Here is a 19,369-nt window from a genome sequence, read left to right as displayed (position 1 = left end):
ATGGTTAAAATATTTTGCTATATACATATAAAAAGTTAGTTCGATTAACATAATTCCAGATTGTTTAATATGGATATCGTCTAAAAAACTTTAGCAGGGAATGCGACGGTCACGGAGAGACTGTGACAAGGCAAGCAAAACCCTTTCAATGTGGAACTGCGAGGAACATGGGACCCACCTTATAACGAGGTACACTAGAGAGGTATGACTGTCATTGTCATAGGAGATGAAACTGGGCAAGAAAAATAAGACACCAGAAGAGCACAGACGCAACACTGAAAATATCCCGGCGAGAATCGAGCACCGTTTGCGCCACTGTGTCAGTTCCTGGCTAGTTGCAAATAAGTTCGACGTGTTAATTCTCAGAAAGTTAAGACATTATTTCTAAATCTGTAAGAAACACTGCTGCTTTTTCCAAGTACAGATTCACACAGTTATACTTCAGTACTATGTTTCTCTGGTCCTTGTTTGTTTAATTATTTCGACAGGGCTACTCATTTGTATGAATTGGTTTCTTTTGTGGATGGCATAATCCATACTGCTCTTTTTAAGTCAAGTACCTCTGTCGTTTTATTTTTGTAAATATAATGCATTTATTTCATTGGATATTGCTCTGTGCGCAGTATAAATGTATTTGCTAAGCGTCAGGAACATTCACCCATTGTACACGTGTATACCTCTTCTAATATAAATCACGGCTCACTGTTTGCCGTTAAAGATACACTTTTCTTCTGCAGTTACAATGTGTCCGAAAACTTTATCACGAGTAGGTAGAATATACTCCGCGGCACACGTTTCTTTTTTTAGATTTCCTGTTGTGTTGTTGCTTAGCTAGTAGTTTATAATGTTCTTCTTCTTTTGGCTTCTCCCGGTTTGGGATCGCACAGCGGAACTCTGGTCCGCTAATGATTGGCAGGAGATTTTTACGGTGCCGAGGTGCCAGCTCGACGCCCAACCTTCAAAGAAGGCACGCCCATTCTACGCATGTCTTTCGAACGCCACTTGACCGCGGGGAGGACATATAGATTCCACATAGAAGGCGATCCAGCCGAGAATCGAACGGGAGAACCTCTTGCTGTGAGGCGACAACGCTAGCTCTACACCACTTGAAAAAGTGACTGAGGCAATGAAAAAATAAAACTACAAAACCCGTAATCCTTTGCAAGTTTTTACCACAGTAACCAATAACGATGGAGCTTTATTTTGATTGATAGAAATTTGACAAATGGAAAGTAGGCACATGGATTAGTGACACGTCAGCCTTCTCGGTTTTTGGGTGGGTGGGGGGTTATCTAATGAGTTGTTGACTTACAGTGGAGACTCATAACTCGCTTAGTCTTGATGTCTTTCTCTACAGCTTCTGGGAAGATGGGTGGTTGGGACAAGAGGATCCGGCTGGCGGTCTGTACAGTGGGGATCATTCTGTCCATCTATGCTTACCACGTAGAAACCTCCAAGGAACGCGATGCGGGGTACAGAGCTATGTGTGATATTAGTGATTCCATTAGTTGTTCCAAGGTCTTCACTTCCAGGTGGGTTACACGCTGATTGCTTATGCATAATCTCTGATGTATGAATTTATGCATGTGTCCCTTTCACATTTTTTAGTTTCTTTCTGTTTTAAGAGCTAGCTGAACATTCTGGCGGATGCAACATTGTCCTGCAAAGTAATGTGCCCTGGGAATAGGTTGTACTGAAAAACAAAGGCTCGTCCTGCAACATAAATGATCGATTTATAATCTTGTTTTACTGCTTTATCCGTGTCATCAAAAGTTATGCTGAGATGTGACAAAAATCTGTCACCAAGTTAGAATAATAGCATTTGCAGGACAGCCATGCAGGATTAGAAAAAGTTAAACATTGCCAAACTTTAAACAAACGAACAGAGGTCACAACTCAGTAGAACACAAGTTAACTTTATCATGACAATAAAAACAACCAGTCATGTTCTACAGTCTGAGAGATACAAAACAAGAAAAAGTAGATTAAAAGCTCAAGAATTGGGGAAAAAACTCAAAACCCTCAAAATGTTATGCATTCGAAATAATAAAATCCAACATATCAATGTATACCCATTAATTTTGCTTCTCAGAGGTGAGTAGTAGAAATTGTGACCTCTTGAGCTTTCCTTTTGAGATCGTAATTTTTTACTGTACATTTCTCCAGTAAAATTCCCTGCTAAAGTTGTTACGTAAGTACTTTTTAGCAGGTCTACATAAATTATTTGAATATCTTTTGTATTGGATCACTGAAAACATGTAATTGAAAAGTCGACTTGTAGAGTCACAATTAATCAAAAACATTGTGTACAAAGAATATACCTTAAAAAGTGTTTTTTTTTTTTTGGCCAGGGTAAGGCACCCTGCACTTTCCATGTAGGCCACTACACCCACTTACTTAAATGTATTAACTCTGCAGTCACACAGCTGCTGAGGAAAAAAGAAAAGACACCATACAGTGAGTCACTGCTGGTGCCTAGCATAGATATCTGGAGATGTGGGGCTAAAACAACTAATTGTTCTTTCACAGTGTTAAACTTGTGCGGGGACGTTCACCCCAACCCAGGTCCCATTTCTACTACACAGACAAAAAAAACTAAAACTTATCAGTCTTAATCTCAGGAGCACATGCAGTAAACTGACACTCTTTCTTGCCTGGTTAACACATTGACATCCTTGCTATTACAGAGACTTGGCTAAAACCAGAAATAAGATATCGACTATGTAAACCTAGCCAAATACTCCGACTGTATAAACCACAAAGGCAGGCACAGAAAGCTGTACGTGGATCACTAAGCTGTGCTTGAACCACTCCACGACCAAGGCAAATAATGTTTAAAATGCAATTTTATTGCATACCCAACGAGTATGCGACAGACTCTACAAAAAATACACAGTTGTTAAGCGCTTTCATCTGACAGTACGCAGACTTCATCAGAACAACAACTATTAAAACCAGTTCGTTTAAGTAAGCTGATTTGGCGCCAAAATCTCATGCCAATGAATGCTATAACAATTAATTAATTATTCCTATAGATGAATAATTTGTATATGTATATACATATATATTACCATAAATACATGTATAAAAATATACTTGATTTTACAGATATTAATAAAATAAAATATAATATAATATATGCAGACGTGATAAGAATGAATGCATAAATACATTAAAAACCGTAATAAATTGTATACATATGTATGAATGTGTTTGATTTAATACATTTGAATGGTATAAAATTAATATAAAATAATTGATATAAAATAATTTTGTGTAAAATTATTGTAAAATTATTTTAAAATTATCAAAGTTATCAAAATTATAGCATTTTCTAGGGTAACCTATCTTCATAACATGATACTAGCCCAACATCCCAGTGTAAATATATAAAAATATAAATATATGGATACATGAATATATAAATACAAATAAACATCACACTCTCACATAACAAGGGCTAGCCCATACTTAAAAAAGGTTTAATGCTTATAAAGTCATTAATACCTGGAAGTCTAGTGGCATCCGTGAGAATCTGCCATCTACTCTCCTTCATAGCAAGTAATGTTTTGAAATTACCACCTTGTACTGTAACATCAACCTGATCCACAATTGCAAATTTAAATTGATGCTTGTCACTATTCATAATATGCTTATATATAGCATTTTTCTTATTTTTAGATTTGATAGCATAACTGTGGTCATATATCCGCTGTCTCAATTGTCTCTCCGTTTTACCTATATAGAACGCCGGACATGAACTACAAATTGCAATGTATACCACATATTTCGTGTGACAATTTCCTGACATACTCCTTATTGAAGTTTTATTAAAATTGTCCAACTTGAAACTAGCCGTTTCATTAATAAACCTACACTGGTTACATGCTCCGCATCGTTTTGTGCCCTTTATTTTTACCATGTCCTTGTGTTTTTTGGATTCCAAAATCCTTTTAAGGTTAAATCCAGTCTTATATACAAATTTTGGCATAATACCTAAAATCTGTACTAAATTATCATCCATAGTAATAAGATTCCAGTGTTGCTTTATAATGTTTTCAATGTTCCTTACTACTGGGGAATAAGTAAGCGCACAAACCCTATAGTTAAAACCTCCAGTTGTTTTATTAGCTAGTGTAGAAACAGTCTGTATGGGGTGGCCTAATAGGGGCATATACTTCTTTCCCCACTCTCTACGGACATACCTAACAACATCATTTAATAGGTGCTCAGGATATCCTCTTACTGTAAACATGGATTTGATGTTGTCTAATTCCTTTACCAAAGTTTCCCTAGTAGATGACATACGGGCGGCCCGAATGCACTGCCCTTTAAATACATTTTTAAAAACATATTTAGGATGGTTACTACTGTACTCTAAATAATCATTGGAAAAGGTGTCCTTCCTATGTATACTAGAGGTGAATCCACCATCCCCATGACTAATAAAGGTATCCAGATACGCCACCCCATTGGTGTTAATATGAAATGTAAATTTTAAAAAATCTGTCGTACTATTCAAATAGTCAATGAAGGGATAAATCAAGTCATTTGGACCTTTCCAAAGCACAAACAAATCATCTAAAAACCTAGAATAATAGGTAATGTATTTGTAAAACTCACTATTGAAGAGAAAAGTAGTCTCCCATTCCAGCATAACTAGATTGGCCAATATGGGAGCACAAGATGCTCCCATAGCTACGCCTCTAGTTTGTTTGAAAAATTCATTTGCAAAGTATATATAATTGTGATCTAAAACAAGACCCATCATATCAGTGATCAAACAAATTCTATCCCAGTCCAGGTTGGAATGTATTAAATCAAACACATTCATACATATGTATACAATTTATTACGGTTTTTAATGTATTTATGCATTCATTCTTATCACGTCTGCATATATTATATTTTATTTTATTAATATCTGTAAAATCAAATATATTTTTATACATGTATTTATGGTAATATATATGTATATACATATACAAATTATTCATCTATAGGAATAATTAATTAATTGTTATAGCATTCATTGGCATGAGATTTTGGCGCCAAATCAGTTTACTTAAACGAACTGGTTTTAATAGTTGTTGTTCTGATGAAGTCTGCGTACTGTCAGATGAAAGCGCTTAACAACTGAGTATTTTTGTAGAGTCTGTCGCATACTCGTTGGGTATGCAATAAAATTGCATTTTAAACATTATTTGCCTTGGTCGTGGAGTGGTTCAAGCACAGCTTAGTGATCCACGTACAGCTTTCTGTGCCTGCCTTTGTGGTTTATACAGAAATAAGATATACTGGAATTCTTCCTCTGGTTACAGCATTATCAGAGTAGACAGAACACATAAAAAGTTGATGGAATAGTCCTAATTTTCCCTAACAACTTGATAGTTTCCCCATACTCAAATACTGTACCAAAATTCTACACAGCTGAAATCCTTATAACATTTCTAAAACTTAATTCATCTAAGAACATCTGCATAGTTGTTTTATACATCCCTCCTGGGCAAAAATTCCCATTCTAGAAAATATTCTAGCCTGGATATCTGAAACTATACTGAACAAAACCATTATCCTAGGGGATGTTAACACTGACTTGCAGACACTAATCTCACACCACCCAACAAACCGTAGAAACCTCAGTAGCTTTACTCAACTTATAAATACTCCTACCAGATATAGCAAAAATAACATCCAACATTCCACCCTGGACTGGATAGTAGTCTAGAACCCTTCTAACTTTACAATCTTGGGCACATTCCACAACTCCTTAAGTGACTACCTACTAGTCTATACTCACAGGATTACCACTCAACTCACAAAGCAACACAAGTTCAAAACTATATGTGACCTACAAATATTTAGCAAAGAGGTATTTAATGCATCTCTAAAAGCTATAGACTGGTCCATTCTAAGAAGACTTCCCCTTAATGATGCAGTTTAACATTTCAACAGAACTCTCCTAAGCATTCTTAACTCTCTAGCCCCCCCAGCAAACAAAAAGAATAAAAAAAAAAAAACAACCAAGCCCCATGGCTGACCAAATCATGTAAAATTCTAATGAACGACAGGGACAAACCATGGACTGCCTGACTAAAGAATAAAAATGACATAAATCTTCAGTTATACAGACAACTCCACAATCAAATAAAAAGACAAATATTACATGACAAAAATCATACTATTCCTACATTCAAGATAACTGCAAAAACAACCCTAAGAAATTCTGGTCCTCTATAACATCACTAATCAACCCAGCAAATAAAAATAATTCCACTCTATACCCTAATATACCACTTCTTCAGACATTCACCACATACTTTGTAGAGTCCATATCCAATCAAAAAGTAAACCAAACTCATCCACCCCTGACTCATTACTTCTAATATACCCACAATACTAACTTCTACACACACCCCCAAAGCACATTACACACCCACAATCAACCTCTCACTCATAAATAAAAACCAAACCATCCCCAGCCTACTTTTCAGTCCATCCCTTTATCTCAGATAAAAAAACTAATACAAAAACTGAAAGCTTGCTCAACCTCAGAAGACATGTCCCACCAGAATACCTAAAGCTTACCGCAGAGGCAATAGCATTCCCTGTTACCATCTTAATTAATAGATCCATAGCTGAATCACATGTCCCTAACCTATGGAAAAGATCACACATTATCCCTTTACATAAGGGAGGCAATGCCACTGACATCACAAACTTTTGTCCTATTGCAATCTTGTCCCCTTCTGTTTAACATTCTAGAAAAAGGTGTGCACCTACAACTTCTCCACCATCTTAGACATAGCAACCTATTTTATCACACTCCACATGGCTTTAGACCTGCACACAGTACCTCAACAGCCTTATTATCTTTCATTGACTCTGTCAGTAAAGCCTGTGACACTGGCAAACTAGCATCTGCAGTATTTCTAGATTTGTCAGAAGCATATGACATGGTATCTCACCCCAAACTCCATAAAGAAGTTTCCAGCATTGGTCTATCCTCCTCCTTACTTCAGTGGTTTTTGCTGACAGGGAGCAAGCAGTAAAATGGCAGGGCTCTATCTCCCCATATCACATCACCCCCACAGGTATACCTCAAGGATCCATTCTTGGCCCATTACTATTTAATGTCTTCATGAATAACTTACAATACATCTTCCTGTGAAGGCACTCTACTCCAGTATGCAGACGAATCCATTATCATCTGCATGTCAGACACATTAACTCACTTACAACACATAACATAGCAAGCTTTCTCGTCCTAGAAACATGGCTCTTCAATGCTGAACTCCTACTGAATCCAAAAAAAAAAAAAAAAAAACAAAGCACCCCTTCTATTCACCCACAAACCCCAGAGCTCCAACAAAACAAACTTCAAGATCTTTTCACCAACAACACTGAACTTGAATTGGTTCACCATACCAAACTACTAGGTGTCACGTTTGAGGATAATCTAAAGTTTGACCTACACATACAAAACAGTATAAAAAAAAAACAGCAAAAACTAGGCATGCTATACAGGAATAAAAACTTCCTCACAGCAGCTACCAAAATTACCCTGGCCAAAACCTACCTGTTGCGCTCACTGTTATATGAGTCCCCAATTCTAACTAACCTCTCTAAGAAAAAAAAAACTAGAAAGCTGCTGTAACAAAATTGCCAAATTTGCCATAAACACAACCCTCTAACTTATCACTGTAAAGCCTTACATTCTCTAAGATGGCTTGAACTCCACCTCAAATACATGCAACTTACTACGGTGTACAAAATCATCCACAACCCACTTGTCCTGCTGTTAGCCCATTAATCTACTTTTATATTCAAAACAAACATCCGAGATCTGAAGACAAACATCTCCTCACAACTTATAAACCTAACAAAACCCCACGCCTAAGCCTTTACTTCTCCTCTGTGGCAAAGGTATGGAACTCCCTTCCTTTAACTATCAAAATTGCTACTAACCTGCACTCCTTCAAAACCTCTATAAAAGAATACTTCAACAAAGCTTGGATATGCTCCTGTATGAGGCCAGGCTGAGGTACTCTTCCACCTTTTTCTGCCAGTACTCCCTATATCCCCACTAGTAACTTACCCTTCCCTCCCTTCCTCATACCTTTTCCACATCTATTCCTAATATCCCCTCTATCACACCATACCCTTCTCTACTCCTACTATCCTACGCCTTCACCAGTATAATCTGTTACCATATTCCATGACCTCTAGAATATTAATAATCATTATGATAATCATCGATTATGTAAATAATGCTACATCTTCCTATTGTCAAGCTTTCCATGCAATTTATGTTTGAGCACTATTTATTATGACAGTGGAGTTTTTAATGTGTAGTTTTTCAAATTTTGTGCTTGAATGTGACAACTTTATTATGTTTAAGTTCTCATTCTGACAGACTAATGTGTTGTTTTCATATTTGTTGTTGAATGTTATAACTTTATTATTATTTTCATTCTATTAACCACACAACCAAAGGCTGTAACAGAACCAAGTCACCATAAAATGTAATAGTTCCAAATACAATAAAGGCTGTCATTTTTACCCTCGTATCACTCTATGCTAGTGATACAAACATCGATCTCACACCAGTTGATTATTAGAATTTATTCCAAAAGCGAAAAGTAAAACAAACACTTTAAACACATGAAAAGAAAATAAAACGAAATGAATGATTTAGCGTTTTCATCTCCAACACCAGAGACTTCTTCAGAATCAATTAACCATTCACTGTTCTTACTATATATATCCTACATCACTAATTACTAATTAGACATTTATCACAATTGTCAGGTTAAATGCATGTGTTGATTGATAAAGAATGAATAAAATAAAGGGCTAGGCATCAGACTTTAGTTTTTCTGCAACACTGAATGGACATTTAAAATTTTGTTAAATGTGCCCATATATAACCATTTATAACCAAAATGTATTTGTTCAACATTCATATATATATATATACTATATTTTAAATAAATAAATAATTAAATAAATAAAATATATATAAATATACATTCAATTACTAAGGGGCACAATAATAGATTGAAAATGAGTAAATAAATAAGTACTGTTGGCATGCTTCACCAAAAAAAGGTTACTGGTTAATAACTAAAAATTATATCAAATACATATGTACAATATAAATGCATTTGTCAACATATTTGTATATATATATAATGTATAAATATAATGTATAATGTGAAAATATATATATATACAAATAAACAGTAAGTAAATAAATATGATAAAAGACAAGTGCATACAAGACAAAAAGAATCCAAAATAAAGATAAAAAATAAACAGATGTAGCACATTGTACTTGTTTGTATCTGTTTATAGAATGTATGCATATATATGTGACCATAGTAATTTGGATAAGTCACCACATATTGTTGATAAATAAGTAATTAATTTAGTGTAAGACTATTAATTTAAAAACATATAAGCAAAAATATATATTATTTAAAAGTGTAGTTTAAAAATCTTTATAAATATTATTTACTTAAAATTTATAATACTAGTAGTTTGTATACCTGTTAAAAACATATTGAAACTGATGGAAAATATTGTAATAGTGTTGTAATACCAAGTTATATAGTCATAATGCATCGATAAAATTGATGTTATTTATTATATATTAAGCATTGTATATTAACACCCATAGAGACCTATTTACACCTTTTTTATGTATAGTTACCTGTTAAATGGTTTCATTCTAGAGGGTATATGCTCTACATTTTCTTAGTAGCTACTCAATTTATCTTTTTTTTGGATCTGCTGCCAGTATTTTTAACGCCGGGGTAATAGATATGTGGTCATTTAGTCCTTTACCACTACATGCGTCTAATCTCAACTGCCAGATCATTTCCCTATACTCTAGCTTAGTCTCCCAGTCACCTCCTCTTTCCATGGGTTCAATTTCCTCAAGTACCCAACATTTAAAATCTGCCTGTTTACATACCATTGCGTGCCTATATAGTGCATTATTGTCATTATGTTTACTGATATCCCTTGTATGTTCATATATTCTATTCCTTAAATGACGTTCAGTTTTGCCTATATAGTAACTCCAGCATACTTTACAGAATACTAAATATACTACTCCTTTTGAGTAACAACTATTGTACCTTTTGGCTTTTAAAGTTATATCCAAGCTAGGTATTCTGATTTCTTTTAATCCTGCAATAAATGTACATTGTGCACACCTACCGCATTTAAAGGTACCATGTCTCTTGTTCGCTCCCCTATTATTAGTAGATCTCTGTTCAATGATATTTGTAATATTCTTGTTCCTCCTGAAACTGTATTTTATATCACTTTGAAATACATCAGTCTTAGTTGCTATATTTCTAAACATCTCCCAAGTGTCATCAATACTTCTCTTCAGTCATTTCCCACCTTGGTAATATGTCATCGTCAGATATGGTGTACCCCTTGTACCAACTGTATTAGGGGTGCTAGAACTGCTCTTCTCATTGCTGGTTACTGTAGGGTTCACACTCCCTTCTTTGGCTAGTAAAGCGTATTTATTGCCTCTTTCAGATAAAACGTATTATTTTATAGGGCTAGTAAAATCCATAGGGTAACCTCTTTCATGAAACATTTTTTCTACTTCATCTATCTCTTTTAAAAAATCTGCATCATCTGAGACCATTCTAGCCATCCTGATCCTTTGCCCTTTTACTATGTTTTTCTTAAGTTGATAAGGATGATCACTGTTAAAATGCAAATAGGCATTGGAATGGTGTTCCTTTCTAAATACATTAGACCTATAACATTTACTCTGTTTGTCCTTACTTAATTTGATGTCCAAAAAAATTTATTTCCTCTGCTTCTATTTGATATGTAAAATGAAAAAAAGTAGTTGTCTGATTTATATATTGTATAAAATCATGAATGCATTCATATGGACCAGACCATAAAACAAATATATCATCCAAAAAGCGAAAATAATTACTTATGTGTTGACTGTATACAGAATTAAACACATAATTCTTTTCCCAGAATGACATGATAATGTTAGCATACATAGGGGACAAGCTGAGCCCATGGCTACTCCTTCTTTCTGATGGTAGTAGTCTCCTTCAAAGTATACATAATTGTACTTTAATATCAGTTCCATACATTCCAAAACTGTTCTAAAATTAGTTCCTGTTACTAGTTTCAGTTCTACAAGTACTTTTTCAAACCAGTCTAAACCAATATCTTGGGGTATGACTGAAAACAATTCTTTAACATCAATGGTAATAAACAACATATTGTCTAAATAGGTACTCCCACCTATTTTTTTCAAAAAATCCCATGAATCTATTAAAATATGGTCATATTTTGTGTTGAATCCTTTTAACATAGTGTCTACATAAATTGCCAAAGGCTGAGTTTTTGATCCCTGGGACGATACTATAGGCTGGCTGTGTAGGGACTTGTGTATTTTGGGTATTCCAAAAATACCCGGGATAACAGCTTTTGTTACCTTTAGAAACGTATACAATTCCAAATCAATCATTCCTGTGAACAGGTTGTCTTCCAAGATGAGGTCTATCTTCCTATATGCGATGTTAATCTCATTTTTTGTTACTGAACCGTATTGCTCTTCCTTGTCCAAAATGTCCTTCATTTTCTTGATGTAATCCCATTTATCCATAATAACCACCCCTCCCCCTTTATCAGGCTTCATGATACGAATTTTGTCATTACTACTCAATTCTTTGAGTAGTTTGTATTCAGCATTAGTTAGATTGTTTTTAATCTTTCTATTATCAATATTGTTGTTTTTATATCCATTTCGTATCCTATTTATAACACATTTTTCAAAATTTAAAATTTCAAATTGTAGTGGGGGGTTGTAGGTACTATGTCTTGCTAAGGAATTCTCTCTATCCTGCCCTGCTCTGTCCTTGAATATATGTTTGAAATTTAGTTTTCGTGTAAATAACTTAATATCTAGTATAATATTTTCCACTTTAGGTTTTTTAACTGGTACAAAAGTGAACCCTTTGGTAAATAATCTAAAAAAATCTTGATTGATCAATATTTCAGTGTAATTAAATATATTAAAATTGTTGAAAGTGTGTATAATGACATCCTCTGGTTCCTGTACATCCAAAATAAATTCAGAACTACAGTCACTTATTGTATCTTGGCACAAAACCATATCGAAGATATCTACCTGTATTCTCTCCCTACATGCATTACCTGAGCATAAGTTGGTTGAGTCCGATTTCTCAACCTCTCTGACCTCCTGGGTTCGTCTATCTCTAAAGGGACATCAGTTCTAATGTTGTTGTCATTCTCTATTGGAACAAAGTGTTCATCATTTGAATATCTATGGTATTCCACTGGATTTGGGTCCAATGGCCTTTGTTCCCATTGTCTAGATTCCCAGTTAACACCTCTTCCAGTCCCTCTATAACTTCCATTCTGGTTATATCTTGTCCTATGTATTGTATACGGGCCCTTCCCCTTTTCATTCCTAAATGTATTCTCATCTGCATATGCATTACCTTTTTCATAGTCACCAAGGTCTCTTTCAAGTTTCTTTAACTTCCTATTAATGTTAATATTAGTGACAGAATCTATGTCATACAAAACTATAAAATATAAATGTTTGTATTCATCAACTCGAAATAACAAATCAGTATTGATTTCACTATATAACTTGTCTATCTCATTTTTTGTTTGTTCCATAATATCAGTGTTGCATTTCATCATCAGTTTTAACATTGCTAGCCCACATTCATTTAGGATGTCACAAATACCTTTAAAAAACATTTTGTCACCATTTACATTGTTTGGAAACTTGTTAAGTCTCAAACCTTTAGGTACTATCTTTTCTTTTATACATTTATCAAAGTACCAATTTTCAACACTAAGTGATTTGTATTTCTGTAATAATTTTTTAAAAATCTTACATTTGTCCTTATAAGATAAACTGTTTGCTGGTTCTTTCGTTTTTTCTTTTTCTTTTGTAGAAGTACAGGATTTATTTAACCATGCGCTGAAGTCCATTTCCTTGTACATGTCCATAGCTTCCACTTCTATTCTGCCATTAGTTCCATTGGTACGAAAGGTTGAAACGCTGTGCCCTTCGTTCATTCTCCTCCTCGCGTTTTCCACCATACCTTCTCCGACTCTAGTTGCATCGTCACGTACTTCCGACGTCATCCTAACGGCCCCCATTCCTTTCGGGCTGCTTTGCGCACAAGGTATACCATTAGAAGAGCCTGTTGACGGGATATCCGTTTGTGAATGGGCTTGGATGACCCTTAACAGTTCGTTCAACATATTGCTGCTATCCATGTACTGGGTTGACTCCTCGTATCCGGAACTCAGTGAATACCGACTATTAACCACACAACCAAAGGCTGTAACAGAACCAAGTCACTGTAAAATGTAATAGTTCCAAATACAATAAAGGCTGTTGTTTTTACCCTCGTATCACTCTATGCTAGTGATACAAACATCGATCTCACACCAGTTGATTATTAGAATTTATTCCAAAAGCGAAAAGTAAAACAAACACTTTAAACACATGAAAAGAAAAGAAAACGAAATGAATGATTTAGCGCTTTCATCTCCAACACCAGAGACTTCTTCAGAATCAATTAACCATTCACTGTTCTTACTATATATATCCTACATCATTAATTACTAATTAGACATTTATCACAATTGTCAGGTTAAATGCATGTGTTGATTGATAAAGAATGAATAAAATAAAGGGCTAGGCATCAGACTTTAGTTTTTCTGCAACACTGAATGGACATTTAAAATGTTGTTAAATGTGCCCATATATAACCATTTATAACCAAAATGTATTTGTTCAACATTCATATATATACTATATTTTAAATAAATAAATAATTAAATAAATAAATGTATATAGAAATATACATTCAATTACTAAGGGGCACAATAATAGATTGAAAATGAGTAAATAAATAAGTACTGTTGGCATGCTTCACCAAAAAAAGGTTACTGGTTAATAACTAAAAATTATATCAAATACATATGTACAATATAAATGCATTTGTCAACATATTTGTATATATATATAATGTATAAATATAATGTATAATGTGAAAATATATATATATACAAATAAACAGTAAGTAAATAAATATGATAAAAGACAAGTGCATACAAGACAAAAAGAATCCAAAATAAAGATAAAAAATAAACAGATGTAGCACATTGTACTTGTTTGTATCTGTTTATAGAATGTATGCATATATATGTGACCATAGTAATTTGGATAAGTCACCACATATTGTTGATAAATAAGTAATTAATTTAGTGTGAGACTATTAATTTAAAAACATATAAGCAAAAATATATATTATTTAAAAGTGTAGTTTAAAAATCTTTATAAATATTATTTACTTAAAATTTATAATACTAGTAGTTTGTATACCTGTTAAAAACATATTAAAACTGATGGAAAATAGTGTTGTAATACCAAGTTATATAGTCATAATGCATCGATAAAATTTATGTTATTTATTATATATTAAGCATTGTATATTAACACCCATAGAGACCTATTTACACCTTTTTTATGTATAGTTACCTGTTAAATGGTTTCATTCTAGAGGGTATATGCTCTACATTTTCTTAGTAGCTACTCAATTTATCTTTTCTTTGGATCTGCTGCCAATATTTTTAACGCCGGGGTAATAGATATGTGGTCATTTAGTCCTTTACCACTACATGCGTCTAATCTCAACTGCCAGATCATTTCCCTATACTCTAGCTTAGTCTCCCAGTCACCTCCTCTTTCCATGGGTTCAATTTCCTCAAGTACCCCAAATTTAAAATCTGCCTGTTTACATACCATTGCGTGCCTATATAGTGCATTATTGTCATTATGTTTACTGATATCCCTTGTATGTTCATATATTCTATTCCTTAAATGACGTTCAGTTTTGCCTATATAGTAACTCCAGCATACTTTACAAAATACTAAATATACTACTCCTTTTGAGTAACAACTATTGTACCTTTTGGCTTTTAAAGTTATATCCAAGCTAGGTATTCTAATTTCTTTTAATCCTGCAATAAATGTACATTGTGCACACCTACTGCATTTAAAGGTACCATGTCTCTTGTTCGCCCCCCTATTATTAGTAGATCTCTGTTCAATGATATTTTTAATATTCTTGTTCCTCCTGAAACTGTATTTTATATCACTTTGAAATACATCAGTCTTAGTTGCTATATTTCTAAACATCTCCCAAGTGTCATCAATACTTCTCTTCAGCCATTTCCCACCTTGGTAATATGTCATCGTCAGATATGGTGTACCCCTTGTACCAACTGTATTAGGGGTGCTAGAACTGCTCTTCTCATTGCTGGTTACTGTAGGGTTCACACTCCCTTCTTTGGCTAGTAAAGCGTTGTATTTATTGCCTCTTTCAGATAAAACGTATTCTTTTATAGGGCTAGTAAAATCCATAGGGTAACCTCTTTCATGAAACATTTTTTCTACTTCATCTATCTCTTTTAAAAAATCTGCATCATCTGAGACCATTGAGTAGCTACAAAGAAAATGTAGAGCATATACCCTCTAGAATGAAACCATTTTACAGGTAACTATACATAAAAAAGGTGTAAATAGGTCTCTATGGATGTTAATATACAATGCTTAATATATAATAAATAACATAAATTTTATCGATGCATTATGACTATATAACTTGGTATTACAACACTATTACAATATTTTCCATCAGTTTCAATATGTTTTTAACAGGTATACAAACTACTAGTATTATAAATTTTAAGTAAATAATATTTATAAAGATTTTTAAACTACACTTTTAAATAATATATATTTTTGCTTATATGTTTTTAAATTAATAGTCTTACACTAAATTAATTACTTATTTATCAACAATATGTGGTGACTTATCCAAATTACTATGGTCACATATATATGCATACATTCTATAAACAGATACAAACAAGTACAATGTGCTACATCTGTTTATTTTTTATCTTTATTTTGGATTCTTTTTGTCTTGTATGCACTTGTCTTTTATCATATTTATTTACTTACTGTTTATTTGTATATATATATATTTTCACATTATACATTATATTTATACATTATATATATATACAAATATGTTGACAAATGCATTTATATTGTACATATGTATTTGATATAATTTTTAGTTATTAACCAGTAACCTTTTTTTGGTGAAGCATGCCAACAGTACTTATTTATTTACTCATTTTCAATCTATTATTGTGCCCCTTAGTAATTGAATGTATATTTCTATATATATATTTATTTATTTAATTATTTATTTATTTAAAATATAGTATATATATATATATATATGAATGTTGAGCAAATACATTTTTGTTATAAATGGTTATATATGGGCACATTTAACAAAATTTTAAATGTCCATTCAGTGTTGCAGAAAAACTAAAGTCTGATGCCTAGCCCTTTATTTTATTCATTCTTTATCAATCAACACATGCATTTAACCTAACAATTGTGATAAATGATTTTTTTCATTCTGTTAACCATATGTATCTGGAGCTTTTCTCCCCAGGGCTCTGCTAAAAATGGGTACCTCATGACCCAGTCGAACTTTCCTGGTAAACAAATGCCACGTAAATAAATGAATAAATAACATTATACTGGCCATTGCCAACACTCAGAACGGTTTACTAGACTCAGTTTATTAATAATTCCTTTGATCCTAAACTGCATCAAAATGTATTGTCTGTAGCCTTCTACAGTTTTCTATGATTGCGTTTTAGCAAAAAGTATTTTACTTTAGTTTGTTTAGTGAGATTTTTTTTTTATTGATTTATTTTTCAGTCAAGCTAACATTCAGTGAAATGTATGCTACCTGTTTTTAGCATGTAATGTAAAACATTACACAGTTTTATACTTCTGGTTGTGTCAAATGTGTTCTCGTCTGTCAGTGAGTTGCTGAGAGATAAAATGTGAAGACTGTGTGTGAGTGCTTGTGTGTGTGTTTGTCTGTCTTTTTTGGGGGGGGGCTGTTGGACTTGGTGTTACACTGGTTGATGTTTCCACATAATAGCTCCATCCTACTATTATTTGTTGAGTTAACATATTCTTCCCATCCATATCTGTAGATTTTAGTAGAACAAAGAACCACTGGAACACACAAACTGGTAGTCTAGACCAAGAATAATTTAATGAAATACAACTAAAAACACTTTCGCCTTCAGGCTTCTTCAGGTTTAGAACAGAAATGCTGCATCAACAAACTCATTTATATAGTGATGTCATAATTAATCACACATGCTTTTGATGTTCAACAAGCAAAGGTTTTAAGGAAAAGGTACTAATTAAGCCTAGCAATATATGTGCATCTAGGTGTAAAATCCAATTAAATTCATCTAATTCAGTCTGATGTACAATATTTCCACCACAAGCTGAACTATTAGCAACACATACAATTAAAAACTTAAAAATATGAGCAGAACCTTTGTCTTTTTGGTGTCTATAAAAAGCATTAGTAATAACTTCTCTTTTTATATCAGATAGATGTTGATGCAACATTTTTGTACTAAACCTGAAGTAGCCTGAATGTGAAAATGTTTTTACTGCATTTCATTAAAATGTTCTTGGTCTAGACTAGCAGTTCATGTGTTCCATGGTTCTTTGTTCTACTATTTGCTGTCTGATTAACTTTCATACTGGTGGTTTGTTCTTGCTACTATATCTGTAGATTTTCTCTGAATATTCTAGTTTTTCCTGTAAACATTTTAAGATCACTTTCCACTAGCACTTTTTCTGGGACAACAGAATATTTACAAGACAGTGTTGGACTTCCACTGACGGATTCCTGCCTCTTTGCTGCATGAACTTGGTCACTATTTGTGTGACCATGGAACTTGGCTGTTTTGTTATGATTCTGACCAAACTCAGTCTCACCTTTTAGTATCTACAGCCTGAAAAATCTCATTGACTTCTTGTTTACTGGAGGGTTATTCTAAACATTTCATAAGAAGGACAAGCCTGTGCTATTTAACCTTTCCAATATATTTAAAAAAATCTTCCATTTAGTTTTCATGCCCTGATCATAATGTCACATAGTGTGTAGATTATTTAATTGAATAAATGTTAACCAACAGTTGCTTTGGTGAAACTTAACCCCCTAAAGCAGTCTTCTTGAAAGACTTCCAAATACAATAAAGGCTGTTGTTTTTACCCTCGTATCACTCTATGCTAGTGATACAAACATCGATCTCACACCAGTTGATTATTAGAATTTATTCCAAAAGCGAAAAGTAAAACAAACACTTTAAACACATGAAAAGAAAAGAAAACGAAATGAATGATTTAGCGCTTTCATCTCCAACACCAGAGACTTCTTCAGAATCAATTAACCATTCACTGTTCTTACTATATATATCCTACATCATTAATTACTAATTAGACATTTATCACAATTGTCAGGTTAAATGCATGTGTTGATTGATAAAGAATGAATAAAATAAAGGGCTAGGCATCAGACTTTAGTTTTTCTGCAACACTGAATGGACATTTAAAATGTTGTTAAATGTGCCCATATATAACCATTTATAACCAAAATGTATTTGTTCAACATTCATATATATACTATATTTTAAATAAATAAATAATTAAATAAATAAATGTATATAGAAATATACATTCAATTACTAAGGGGCACAATAATAGATTGAAAATGAGTAAATAAATAAGTACTGTTGGCATGCTTCACCAAAAAAAGGTTACTGGTTAATAACTAAAAATTATATCAAATACATATGTACAATATAAATGCATTTGTCAACATATTTGTATATATATATAATGTATAAATATAATGTATAATGTGAAAATATATATATATACAAATAAACAGTAAGTAAATAAATATGATAAAAGACAAGTGCATACAAGACAAAAAGAATCCAAAATAAAGATAAAAAATAAACAGATGTAGCACATTGTACTTGTTTGTATCTGTTTATAGAATGTATGCATATATATGTGACCATAGTAATTTGGATAAGTCACCACATATTGTTGATAAATAAGTAATTAATTTAGTGTGAGACTATTAATTTAAAAACATATAAGCAAAAATATATATTATTTAAAAGTGTAGTTTAAAAATCTTTATAAATATTATTTACTTAAAATTTATAATACTAGTAGTTTGTATACCTGTTAAAAAAATTAAAAGTTTTCTGCTGGAGGAGCAGAGTTCTTCTACGTTATAGGTTCATAGGTAGGTACTAGGCTATCTGCCCGAAGGCATTTATAAGCCTAACCGGAAAGTGTTGGCGTTCGCAGCCCCCTTATATTAGTTCCCTGTGCCTCTGTCCAGCA

At 33.1% G+C, this 19,369-nt stretch overlaps 1 protein-coding gene across 1 annotated transcript in view; it reads left to right on the top strand.

Annotated features, from left to right (window-relative positions):
- The first annotated feature begins 1,288 nt into the window (after window positions 1-1,288).
- Window positions 1,289-19,369, top strand: part of LOC122813832 (vitamin K epoxide reductase complex subunit 1-like protein 1) — a 74,297-nt gene continuing 56,216 nt past the window's right edge. Inside the window, exon 1 of the mRNA XM_044086363.1 lies at window positions 1,289-1,532. Coding sequence (XP_043942298.1) covers window positions 1,342-1,532 — 191 coding nt within the window. The 5' untranslated portion in view covers window positions 1,289-1,341. The remainder of the gene's footprint in view (window positions 1,533-19,369) is intronic.

Source organism: Protopterus annectens, chromosome 10.part0 (genome assembly GCF_019279795.1).
Source record: "Protopterus annectens isolate FY-2018-M chromosome 10.part0, PAN1.0, whole genome shotgun sequence".
Taxonomy (NCBI): Eukaryota; Metazoa; Chordata; order Ceratodontiformes; family Protopteridae; genus Protopterus; species Protopterus annectens.
The sequence above is the reverse complement of the archived record's forward strand: the minus strand, read 5'-3'. Positions and strand labels throughout refer to the sequence as shown.